The sequence below is a fragment of the Neofelis nebulosa genome, chromosome 4, assembly GCF_028018385.1.
Source record: "Neofelis nebulosa isolate mNeoNeb1 chromosome 4, mNeoNeb1.pri, whole genome shotgun sequence".
In the NCBI taxonomy this organism is placed as follows: Eukaryota; Metazoa; Chordata; class Mammalia; order Carnivora; family Felidae; genus Neofelis; species Neofelis nebulosa.
Genome location: NC_080785.1, coordinates 152,337,122 through 152,349,434, shown reverse-complemented (window position 1 = coordinate 152,349,434; position 12,313 = coordinate 152,337,122). Strand labels below are relative to the sequence as shown.

General features: G+C 51.1%; 1 protein-coding gene across 10 annotated transcripts in view; it reads right to left on the bottom strand.

The window, feature by feature from the left end:
- Positions 1-12,313, bottom strand: part of PFKFB4 (6-phosphofructo-2-kinase/fructose-2,6-biphosphatase 4) — a 42,037-nt gene that overhangs the window by 23,774 nt on the left and 5,950 nt on the right. For 6 of the 10 annotated variants that reach the window (XM_058727045.1, XM_058727049.1, XM_058727044.1 and 3 more), the window contains exons 2-7: positions 8,665-8,781; positions 8,425-8,521; positions 4,760-4,826; positions 2,157-2,231; positions 1,734-1,790; positions 956-1,077 (exon numbers count right to left, since the gene is read on the bottom strand). In XM_058727045.1, coding sequence (XP_058583028.1) covers positions 956-1,077; positions 1,734-1,790; positions 2,157-2,231; positions 4,760-4,826; positions 8,425-8,521; positions 8,665-8,781 — 535 coding nt within the window. Of the gene's footprint in view, positions 1-955; positions 1,078-1,733; positions 1,791-2,156; positions 2,232-4,010; positions 4,679-4,759; positions 4,827-8,418; positions 8,523-8,664; positions 8,782-10,995; positions 11,233-12,313 lie in introns of those variants that run through there. The other 4 variants (XM_058727048.1, XM_058727046.1, XM_058727050.1 and 1 more) reach the window with 4 other exon arrangements.

The window sequence follows — 12,313 nt, the reverse complement described above, 5'->3', positions numbered from 1 at the left end:
CTACATAACTGACACCTTCCCATGCATTGTCGGTATGATCTGTGACTATACAACACTTTACCAAGGGGCCACACTGTCACTTACTTAACCACTGCCCCCACTTTTGCTGTTATACAGAAACCGATGAACTAAGGCCAGTAAGTCAAATTCAGCCTACGACCTGTTTTTTTGTACATAAAGTTTTATTGGACCACACCCATTTATTGACACATTGTCTGTTTCCTTTGCACCACAATGGCAGAGTTAAATAGCTCAACAGAGACTGTATGCCCCCAAAGCCTAAAATATTTGCTACCTGACTCTTTACAGAAAAAGTTTGCTACTGTAAGAGCCTCAGCTGAATGCCCCTTGTGGGCCTAAAGGCCCCTCCCCACCTGACACTAATTCCTAGTGCCTGCTGGGTCTGCCATTCCAGAAAGAGGCAGTGGAATTAATCAGCACGGGTCACTGCCAGCTGTTTGTAGGCAGCATCTGGGCACTCCTTCCTGCCTGCTCAAAATGCAGACCGAGCACTTAAAGGGCAGCATGTAATGTTTGCAAATGCCTGGCAGAAAGATCCGCTGCACAGAAATCAGGCTTGATTTTATAACAGAATAGCAAAAATTCTTTTCTTCCTTCTTTTCTTCCTTCCTTCCTTCCTTTTCTTTCTTTCCTTCTTTCTTTTTTTAAAGTAAGCTCTACACCCACCACAGGGCTTGAACTTACAACCCTGAGATCAAGAACTGTAAGGAATAACAGAAAATTCTGACTTGCAGAGCTCCAATAAGGTAATAGGGTTCTGCAAGTCACTTCTGGTCCTCAATTTCTGCCTGAAGGAAAGAAACAAGGCCAGACCATCTCTGCCTGTTGGAGTGGCCCATCAGCCACCACCACAGGGAGTCACGAGGAGGCAGCTCAGGGGGATCCCCACCACCCACCCATCATAGCTGCAGGACATAGTGCTCTCCTCACTCACCTGTCCAGGTCCTCATCCAATGACTCATATGAATTCTCATAGCATTCAATGCGCCTCATGAAATCCTCCGTGGCCTTATCACTATCATGGTTCACATAATCGGGGCTGCCAAGTTTCACTTGCTGCCGGACCAAGCACAGACATCACATCAGGGCTGGAGGCCAGGCAGGGCCAGAGACCAAGGAGAATGCTGGGCAGGGGGAAGGGGGAGGCAGGGCCAGAGGCCAAGGCCAAGGCTTCGGGCATGAGGCTGGAGGCCAATCCCAGAAGAATGGTCCCGTTAGGAAGAGCTCAACAGTTCCTGGTCTTAGTTCCCACACCAGTGCCACAGAGTATTAGTGGGCACCCTAAGATCAGAGTCCCTCATTTTTGTGGCACTGGGGGAGGTGAGGCCATCTGAACCATCCTCCCAACCCCAGATATTCATTCCTTGTAAAACAGGGGGTAGGAGAGAGAGCAAATCTCTTTCTCTTTCCAAATATAACCACCTCCTACCACACTCTCTACCTCCAGAGGCTGAAGCTCCTCTCCCACTGTCGAGGGAATTATGAGGGGGAAAGGGAGGGGAAGGGAAGAGGAGGGAGCAAGAATGAATGCCCCCAGCTACAGGGCCCTCCACACAAGTGGTCCTTGGGCATCTATGATCACCCCACCCCCAGTGTTCAAGAAGACCAAATTAAGGCTGGCCCAGGCACCAGCCCAGACCTGGAGAGGACCTCACTGTCCCATGCTACCTCAGTTGTACTATTGCCCCACAAGGTCAGATAACACCACTCACCACGATGTTAGCGGCTATGACCTCAGGATCCACACAGATGGACTCCACAAAAAAGGTCTGCAGCAAGGACCAGGGAGGGCAGGAGAAAAGGAACCAGACACTCTCAGGGCCCTGGGCCTGGCTCCAGGGAGCCCCCACCCCACTGAGGGCCACGCTGACCCAAGGGATTTCTGCATTTGAGGGAAGGGTCAAGAAGCCCCAGACCAAAGAAGATGCCACCCTATCCAGGACTCTCCCATCAAGACACCCACCTCCCCAAACAGAAAATTCCAGGTGGAAAGAAAATAGCAACGCTTCTATCCCAAATCGACTCTGGAACCCACCTGCCTGATTCCCAGCACATGTCACCAGGCTATGAAAGGGGCTCCAGAGGGTCCGAATATGCCACAGCCCAACCAAGAAGGTAAACCAAAGAGGCCTCACCTTGTAGCCATTCTGTTCCCCAAAATTAAAGATGGTCGCTCTCCGTTCTCGGGTGGTATTCGTTGCATCAAAAACCTAGGACCAAACTAGGGTTAACTCAGTCTCTGGCCTGGAGAAGAGGGGAAGTCAGCCAACAGCTGCAGTACGGGGACCGGATTTCTCACAGGGACCTTCTGTTGCCCAGGCCACCCTCCTGGCCGGTGTTCTTTAGACCTGCAAGGGCTGGGTTGGTACTCCCCTTCCTTGAGGAACACACCTCAAGGAGCTGGAAGGAGTGGATGGCTCTGCTCCTGGCAGGGCAGCAAACCCTTGGCACAAAGGACACACTCAGCACTGCCCTGCATGCAGCAGGCACTCAGTTTACGTTTGACTCAGTTCATGCTTCCTGTAAAACCAGTTACACATGGAGAGCTGAACCCCTGTTTATTTCCGTGCCATTCTCAGACTCTACTAAAATGGGAAAATAAGAGTAAAGAGAACAGGAGAGGAGATGTTAACAAAATTTGGGTGAATGACTCACAAGAAATGGAGAAAACCAAATACAAGCCCTCACCCACCAGAGCACACCCACTTGTACAGAACCAGGATAGTCGGAATCGGGACACAGGTGTCTCTGAGAAAAGAGACATGTGTGCAGAGGAAGAGGGAGGACTGCCTGGTGGTGCAGAAAAGACCAGGTGGAGCCCTAGGCCTTCTCCCCACCACATCCAGCCAGGCTGACCCACCTGGAACTCCTTATGAACTGCCTGGGGCCTGTCCACACACCCTCAGGGGTAACCCACTTATATGCATGTCCAAGCAGCTTTTAGAGCAGGACTTAAAAAAAAAATTTTTTTTTTTAATATTTATTTATTTTTGAAAGAGAGAGACAGAGTATGAGCAGGGGAGGGGCAGAGAGAGAGGGAGACACAGAATCCGAAGCAGGCTCCAGGCTCTGAGCTGTCAGCACAGAACCTGATGCAGGGCTCAAACTCATGAACTGTGAGATCAGGACCTGAGCCGAAGTCGGATGTTTAACTGACTGAACCACCCAGGCGCCCTAGAGCAGGACTTTTTTTAAAAGGGCATTCAATCAGGGCTCACTGGATGCTCCAGCAAAACCTCTAACATGAAAAACAGACTAGATAAAAAAAGAATAAAAAGAACTTTCAGCAAAAGAAGACAGGGCATAGAATATAAAGGAATGTAAGAACACTTACAATTGTTATTTAAAGAGAGATACAACATATTATAGTAACCACAAGACAGAGTTATAAAAAACTGGAACACTAGGAGAATAAGAAATTTAGAATTTAGAAATTAAAATATGATCATATGACTTTTTTTAAATTCAACCCAATGCTCATAAGGTAAAGTGCTTGTTGAGAAAGTCTCCCTGAAAATAGAACAAAAATGACAGACATAGAAAATAAGGAGAAAAAAGATAAAATTAGGGCCCAAGCCTAGCATGAAGCCACCAGGAGTTCTAGAAAAAACAGCTCAGGAAATGGGAGTGGAATGGCAAATCACTGTCAGAAAGTGGTCGGGCGGTTTATCAAAGTAATTAATAGACAACAATTTCTTGATCTGTTAAAGAAGAGTTTCCCATTGGAAAAGTCACCCCAGGACCCAGCGTGGAGGAGAGGACCCACAGCAAGGCCCTAAAGTTCTCCCCAGAGAAAAGGCCATGAGCATCTCCACTTCCCTCCAAGAGATGAAACTGTTAGGAAGATCAACAAATCAGAATGCCATCTGACTTTTCCACAGCCATTCTAGAAGCCATAACACAACAGAGCAATGTTGTGGAAATTCTAAAGGAAAAATACCTCCCACCTACACCCAACCATCAACTATAAGGATAAAACAAGACATTACCAGACATGCAAGGTCTCATGTGATGTACTTCCTAAGTACCTTTCTCAGGAAGCTACTGGAGGATGTGCTCCAACAAAACAAGTCAGTAAACAAGGAAAAAGAAGACACAGGGTCCGAGAGCAGGGCCTTCTACTCGGGAGTCAGGAGAAGGGAATTCCCAGGGTACCACAGACTGAGAAGGCAACTGATCCAGATGGAGCTGGAGGATGAAGAGCTGTGGGAGGCACGTCTCCGAGAGGAAAAGGGAAGGAAAAAGCAGCCCCTATGTTTGACTGCATAGGGTTAGGGTAGGGCCCTTTCCAACAGACACCCTTGCTCAACTGTGTCCCACCCATCCACCTGACAGGAGGGGCCAACACACAGGGGAATTCCATTACCCAGGATTTGGCTGGCTCCCAGAACAGCCACTAAATACGGGCCAGGATTCTTCCCACCCCAGGAGAAATCACATTTGCTAAAGACTTGGTAACATGACCTACCACATGTGGTGGCCAATAATGTGAGTATTCAGAAGGAAGTCCTACAGGATCAAATGCGACCACAAGCCCAGAGGGAAATTCCCAGCACACATCCAGCCTCTAGCTTCCTCTTACATGGTGGCTGTAGATTTCCGCCCAAGGGCTGGAGCCCAGGGGCAGCTGGGGCCACACACACCCTGACTGCCCTTCTGGATTCCTGATGAGCAAAGGGCTAGATGTATATAGGCTCCCACATGTCACTCCCAGAAGTCACCAGGGTGTTACACTCACCGCCACATGTCCCCCCTCCTCACTAAGGAACCGCCGGACATCACGGAGGGCCGCCAGGGCACACTGCCTTCAGAAGAAAAAACACAGGGTCAGCCCAGCACCCGACCCTGGCTGCAGGAGGGCAACAGGTCAGGGATATGTTCTACCCCAGACCAGAGAGGGCACAGTCCCTGGGGTCCCTTCTCTTCTCAAGGTTTCTCTTTCCTTCGGGTAATTTTCAGCGCTTTTGTGAATTCTGCTCCTATAAGTGAAAGGCTACGTGTTCCTGGCCACTGGGAATAGTTTTTAAAATACCACTTTTCTGTGCTTTCTCTTCTCATCTCATTGTGCGCAAATCCAGGCTGCCATTTTGCCATATGCATGACTTCCAAGTGTCATGCATTTCCCCTGATATCAAAATAAGCACTTTCAAAACCAGACATTTCCTCGTATGTGACTGTTGGGGGCTGGCGGTGGGGAGACAAAAGACACTATCGCTGGTCCCCAGGGCAACATTACGTTTAATATTCAATTTTCTTTCCTGGGAGAGAAAACACGTGATACTACCCTTCCTGGAGGAGGACGCTGTGTCTCTGCCTCTTGCACCATGTCCACTGGCCCTGTGGAAGGTGAAACTTTCCCCACGACTGACCATTGGTTATACTGCCTTCAGAACATCTCAGCCTCTTGGTTTACTGCGGCTAAATATACTGCTATATATAAGGATCTTCCTAATTTTATCCGTTTCTCCCACAAGGTGTGCAGCTAGATAAATCATTTTGATCTTTCTTTTTCTTTCTTTCTTTCTTTCTTTCTTTCTTTCTTTCTTTCTTTCTTTCTTTCTTTCTTTCTTTCTTTCTTTCCTTCTCCCTCTTTTTCTTTCTTTCTTTTTATCTTGTCTGACGTAAGAATAAAATTAGATCTTCTTCCATTTGTTTGATCTTCTGATTTTGCACGTAAACCCCCAGTGGATCAAAGGGCTGTGCTGTCAGGGCCTCCACCGGGCCGGGCCACTGTGCCCGTGCATGGAGGCACGGGCCAAGCGGAGCAGGAGGCAGCCTGCTGGGGTCATGGGGAAACTGGTGGCAGAGCTGAGTCCAGGTCACTGGGAGGAGCTCTGTTCCTATGCCTCCTGGTGACCTTTCTGTGCCCCAGTGGGTCTTTTAGTTAACACTTCAAAAAGCTTTTGCACGCCCAAAAACCTGAATTCTGAGAGTCTGGGAAGTTGGCGTTGCCGGAGCCATTTCTGGCCACCTGTATTCAGCACCGTGCTCTGGGCTGAGATCTGTGGGCTGCTCTGGCTAAGGCAGCACCACGTACATCCAGTGGAAATGCGGGAGGAACGGCCTGGGAGCCTGAGAGGACGGGGGTGTGAGTGTAAAGTGGGGACAGTCTGTGGGACCGAGCTCTTAACCTATGCAGACTGATGCTAACTCCAGATAGATAGCGTTAGAACTGAACTGAATTGGGGCGCCTGGGTGGCTCAGTCAGTTGAGCGTCCGACTTCGGCTCAGGTCGTGATCTCATGGTTCGCGAGTTTGAACCCCACATTGGGCTCTGCGCCGACAGCTTGGAGCCTCGTGCCTGTCTTTGGATTCTGTGTCTCCCTCTCTCTCTCTCTCTCTCAAAAATAAATAAAAACATGAAAAAAATTAAAATAAAAAAAAAAGAACTGAACTGAATTGTCAGACAAATGTGCATGCGCCCACGGCCGCCATATGGGCTCGTGTGTAGTAGGAGACCACTGTGCCCAGTGTTAGGGACAGACATCAATGCTGTAGAGCTCCAGGGATCTCGATGATATACAAGAACCTAGGCCTCTGAGAAATACAGTCTTCTCAGGCTTCCCACTTTAAAAAGTCTGATTCTTCTATTTTGCCAGTTAGCTGTGGGACGTTCGGGGCTGGTTATTGGGAAATGGTCCTGTAGCACAGACCCAGGCTTTAGACCCAGAAGGGAGGGTTTCTAGGAATAGGCAGAGGGTGTGCCTGCAGAGAGGCCCATGTGAACCTGCCCCCAGCTGCTACCGCTGGGGCCTCTGTTCCAGCTGGGTGACTCTGGACTAGCTCCTCAACCACTCCGAGGCTGGGTTTCCCCATCTCAGTTAATCCCAAAACGCCTACCTTCGACTGGCAGCCTGAGCAGAATTACCGGTGAGCCCTAGGAGTGCCAGCTCTCTTATTGTTCCCGCAAATATTTTGGATTCAGACAGGCCTGGCTTCAAATTCAAACCCTGCGTGATCCTAAAACACCATCACTTTCAGACCTGGTCTCCACATCTGGGAGAGTAAGGTGCCAGCACCCACTGAAGGAAAGATCAGGCAAGCTAGTCAGTGCCCACGGCTTGAGGATGCTGTAGAATCTGCATTTGATACGATCTCTGACCTACTAATTGGGTAATACTAGAAGATGGACACAACAGTTTTTAGTGGTATATGGGCTTAGATTCAAGTCTGGGCTCTTTGAAGTAACTTGTTATCTTATATGAGACACCTGAGCCTCAGTTTCCTCATCTGTAAAATGGGAAGGGGCGGTGATAATGGGCAGCATGCACCCAACACACAGCAGGAGTTCAAATATCACTCCCCTCCCTATTGTCAGGCTCACCAAAGGGTCCAGTCTCATGTTTGACGCACAATTCGGCCACAGGCCTGAAATGTCAGATTCCCCCACCTTCTTGGTGCAGCAGCCTGGCCCAGCCCCACTGGCCCAAGAGCAAACCCTGGGGAGGGGCCAAGCGCCACAGCGAAGAGCTCTTGCCCCCTGGTGGCCAGAGACAGAGCAGGCAGCCTAGAATCCAGGCCTGGGCAACAACTCAGTAGCTTCTGGCCTGGACCTGTACTTGATTTGGAGAGGTCACTACAGCTGGGCAGACCTCTGCTAAATGCCCTACCACAATGGCTGGGTCCAGAGCAAGGGCAAGGAAGCTTCTTGAACCCTCAGCTGACATCTGCCGAAAAGAATGCAGCATAGCTCCTCAGACCACCAGCTGGTGTTCTCGGTTCAAGTCTGAGTGTCACATGCAAATTCCCATCTCGTGAATAAGAGTAAGAGTGTGAAGTTTGAGCCACATGAAAGCAAAGCCACGGCCTACCCTACACATGCCAAGAACATGCCAAGCACATGCCAAACATCCTCCAAGTATACAGTTTATTCTGGGGCAAGGGAAGGAAGGCCACGGTTCTGGGCTGATCCTTCTGGCTTTGTGAGAAGCTGCCTGGAGGTAGTCCTGCTCCCACTCTGCCCCATCCCTGAGGCCTGTGTCCCTGCACCTACTCGGGCCTCCCTCCCTACTAGAGGTCATCCCCATGGAAGGCCTGGGGTAAGCAAGCTGAGAGGCTTCTATGCAGCCAGCCCTTGACTGGCCCTGGCTAAGCCCCTTGCATCTCCCTGAAGCCCCCTCTTCCCCTCCCACAGGATGTCCTTACTAAGAGTTCACGAACCCCAGGGCAGGGCCAACTACCAAGAGGCCACACACCCTCTCCCACTGTTCCAAAATCCAACACATCCCCAGCTCCACCACATCCTGAGATGGTCAGGAGACCAGCCCTATCACAGCCGAGTGGGGGCAGGGCAAGGCCAGGGCTCAGGAGCAGCTTAGTCATGATCGGCACCTGGGCTCCAGGGCCTTCTCCATAAACACACACAATCACACATACACATCACACACACATACATACACTCACTTCCTGATTTTCAGGCCCTCTTCGTTGTCTGGAAGGAAAAACTCAAAAGACTTGTATGTCTTGACCATGTCCCGGCGGTACTGGCCAACGTTGAATTCTGGGGGAAAGAAAGGTTCATCTTTCACACAGCAGCAGCCCCAGCTCTTGCCCTTGACACATCCCAGACCCACCTTCTCTCCTCCTCTCCCCTCCCCCTCACAAAGCCCCAAGGCCCCCTTGGAAGCCGAGGCCAAGTCTCACCGCGCGTTGGCACGCCAATCCAGTTCAGGTAGCGAGTCAGCTTCTTGGAGATGTAGGTCTTGCCCCTGGCGGGCAGGCCTACCATGACAATGAGCGTTGGGCAGTTGGTCATGCAAACTGAAAGGCAAGGAGCTGGTGTCAGACAAGAGCCGGGACCCCTCCCAGTGTGCCCCTCCCTCTGCTCCTGGCACAGGACTTCAGATGTGCCCTCCAGGCCTTCTGGCCTCATACTCTGGTCTCAAGCCACCACTGGCATGGCCCCACTGCCCAGGCCTGTCTGGGCTCCAGCGGATACAGCAGAATCTCACCAGCCCCTGATCCAGATGTGCACTGTGGATATAAAGCTGGATGTGCCACACCCCTGAATGAACATGCAGGACAGAACCAAAGCCCAGAGGGTATTCAACGCGCCACCTGTCACCCAGGAATCCGCACCCCAGCCTAGCAGTCACTCAGCATTCCCACTAGCGCATTCCCACTGCTTACCCTTGTTGCCTGCCTCATCGTACAAAGCCCAGCTCAAAAGCTGCTTCTTCAGTGAACCCTTCCTCCAAGACACCTCTGCACTGCCTTGGCACCCTCTCTCCCCCTCAGTCCTGGTCACCTCACCCACGAGTCCGCCCCCTGCATTTGAGCACTTGAAACAAGAGCAGCCTTGCAGCATCTGAGCCATTCAGGACCATGGGGTCTGGCACAGGACTGATGCTCAAAAATTATGGGCGCAGGCTGGGGGAGGGGCGGCTTCTCGAAATCCCCTGGGGTGAGAGCCATGAGGGGCTGAGACCAATGTCCACGAGGACTGACCCTCCGATAGCCCACCCCCCACCATCCCACGTGTCACCGGGTCAGTGTGGCAGCCAGAGAAGTTGCCAAGGCTGGAGGCGGGGACAGGTCTGGACACAGCACCCCCAAACCCTGGTCCACTAGGACAGACACCAAGACAGCAGAACCGCCAGCCTCACGTGACCCGTCTCAGCTTTCAGTGTAGCCTCACCTCAGAAACCTGAGGAAGCTTTCCTTTCATTGTCCTCAGCACCTGGGCCATGTGAAACCACAGCAGACAGACAGAGGGCCCGTGTGGGGACCTGTCACTGCCCCAGGCTCTGCAAGTGCCTTCACCTGGTAGTCCTTGGACAGATCACTGGGCCCCACCCCTCAAGTTGTCTCCCTCACTGGAGCTGGAGTGCAGAGGCCCTAGGGGCAGCCCTGTCTAGGGGTCAGGAGTCAGACAGGTCTGGGTTCCTATACTGACTCTGACAATTACTGGCAACTTTGAGGCTTGGTGTCCTCACCTGTAAAATGGGATGACAATCCCTCAGTGAGGTCTAGCACTATTCCATGCGAAAGCCAGAGCATGTCTGGGAACCTGTGCCCTCTGCCCAGCCCTGGCAGCACACCGGCTAAGGACACAAGTGCACCTTAGCACAGACTGCCCTTCAGACTTAGGGCACAGAAGCACCTGTCTGTCTCCAGGCAGGCCCTGCAGAGAAGTAAAGGGCTTTGCTTGCCAGTCGGGGCTCCATCGCTCCTACACACGACCGTTGGGCAAATGTGACCCAAACTGTGAGCCTCAGGGGAGAGAAGGAGAGGATCCCATGGAACACAGGATGACAGTGAGCAAGAGTGAGCTTGCAGAAAAACCTCAGCATTGGCTAAGGAGAGAGAAAAGCAAGTTAAGCAAGACCCTGCATCCTGAGGCCCAGCGACACGATGGCCTGTGCTGTTTGCACAATTGCTGGCCAGGCTCTCAAGCAACCAAAGAGCAGTGAATCAGCTACTAACTATGGGGGAAACCTGCAGCCAGCCTGCTCCACTCCTTCCCATTGCTCCCTGAAGGGCTCTCCCACCACCTCAGGGTCTGTCTTCACATCTCCCATCCCAGAGAAACTCCCGGCCTCCCCTCCCAGTGTTTGGTAACAGCATCCCCTGGCCCCATGCACAGCCATGGTGGGCAGGCAGGGCAGTAAACCAGGGCTGGGTGCAGAATAAGAGCAATAAATTACCTACCATCTCTGTTCCTCAAGATAAGCTCCCAAGGAAATGACCCAAAGAAAGATCAAAGTACAAGTGTATTCACAATAGCTCTGCTTACAACAGCAAAACATAAGCAAGTGCTAGCAGTAGAGAATCTGCAAACTGAGGCCCACAAGAGGGAACCCACCACCGCGCCTGAACAGAGAGCATATGCGCCAGGTGAGCTGGGTGCACAGCTGGAACTGCAGCTCTGGGCCCTCAAGAACCTCAGTCCCAAGCAACCAGACAACAGAACGCACCGTTTAGAACACGAGGCGGGGGCAGAGGGAAATCTGCAGACATGTCAATTCGACTTACCTCGCTGATTTCTTTTCCTATAAATTTGCTTAAGGCCTTAGGAGCCCCAGGAGTCAAGAGGCCCGACATAAGCCTAGTGCAACACAAGGATGACTTTCTGGCGGTGTCACCTCAGGGGCAGCCACAAGTCCTGAGTGGGTTCCAGAACTGATTCCTGAACTGCACGTGCTCCTACTTCCTTGAGGCAGGCTGGGGAAGGGAGTACTCTTTAAAATAAAGCAGCCTGGCATCACTGTCCTGTTCAGAGGGGACAGAAAGTCATCTTTCCTATTGTCCCGTGCATGCACCAATCGTGTCCTTAGCCCAGAAGTCTTGCTACCTGGGGTACCTGGGTGGCTCAGTCAGTTCAGCGTCCGACTTAGGCTCAGGTCATGATCTCATGGTTTGTGAGCTCGAGCCCCATGTCTGGCTCTGTGCTGACAGCTCAGAGCCTACAGCCTGCTTCAGATTCTGTGTCTCCCTCTCTCTGCCCCTTCCCCCGCATATACTCTGTCTCTCTCTCTCAAAAATAAATAAACATTGGGGCGCCTGGGTGGCTCAGTCGGTTAAGCGTCCGACTTCGGCTCGGGTCATGATCTCGCGGTCCGTGGGTTCGAGCCCCGCGTCGGGCTCTGTGCTGACAGCTCAGAGCCTGGAGCCTGTTTTGGATTCTGTGTCTCCCTCTCTCTCTGACCCTCCCCTGTTCATGCTCTGTCTCTCTCTGTCTCAAAAATAAATAAATGTTAAAAAAAATAAAAATAAAAATAAAAAATAAATAAACATTAAAAAAAAAGAAAAGTCTTGTTAACTTTTTGTTAATAAAAGCTATCATAGGGGCACTTGGGTAGCTCAGTCAGTTAAGCATCCAACTCTTGATTTAAGCTCAGGTCATGATCTCACAGTCCATGAGATTGAGCCCCCCTCCCCCCAGTCAGGCTCCATGCTGGGCACGCCTCTCTGTCCCTTCCCCACTTATGTGTGCACACTCGTGCTCTCTCTTAAAAAATAAAATAAAATAAAATAAAATAAAATAAAATAAAATAAAATAAAAGCTATCAAAAGTACTGTCCTTTCTGTCATGTTTTGATTCCTTTCTTCATCCCCTGCCCCACCTGCCCCCAGAACTCCTCCAAGTCTGAGCTGAGGGGTCAATGCTGAAGAAGGTAACAACTTCCAGGCCTTCATGTGTAGCTCTGAATTTTACCGAAAGAAGAAGAATTGCTAATGGAGAGTGGGGGTGGAGGAAGCACAGCCAACCAGCCTGTGGTGCCCTCAGGAGCCAGGGACTATACACCAAAGCCAACCCACTACACAGCACAGATCAGCGGTAGGCCCTATA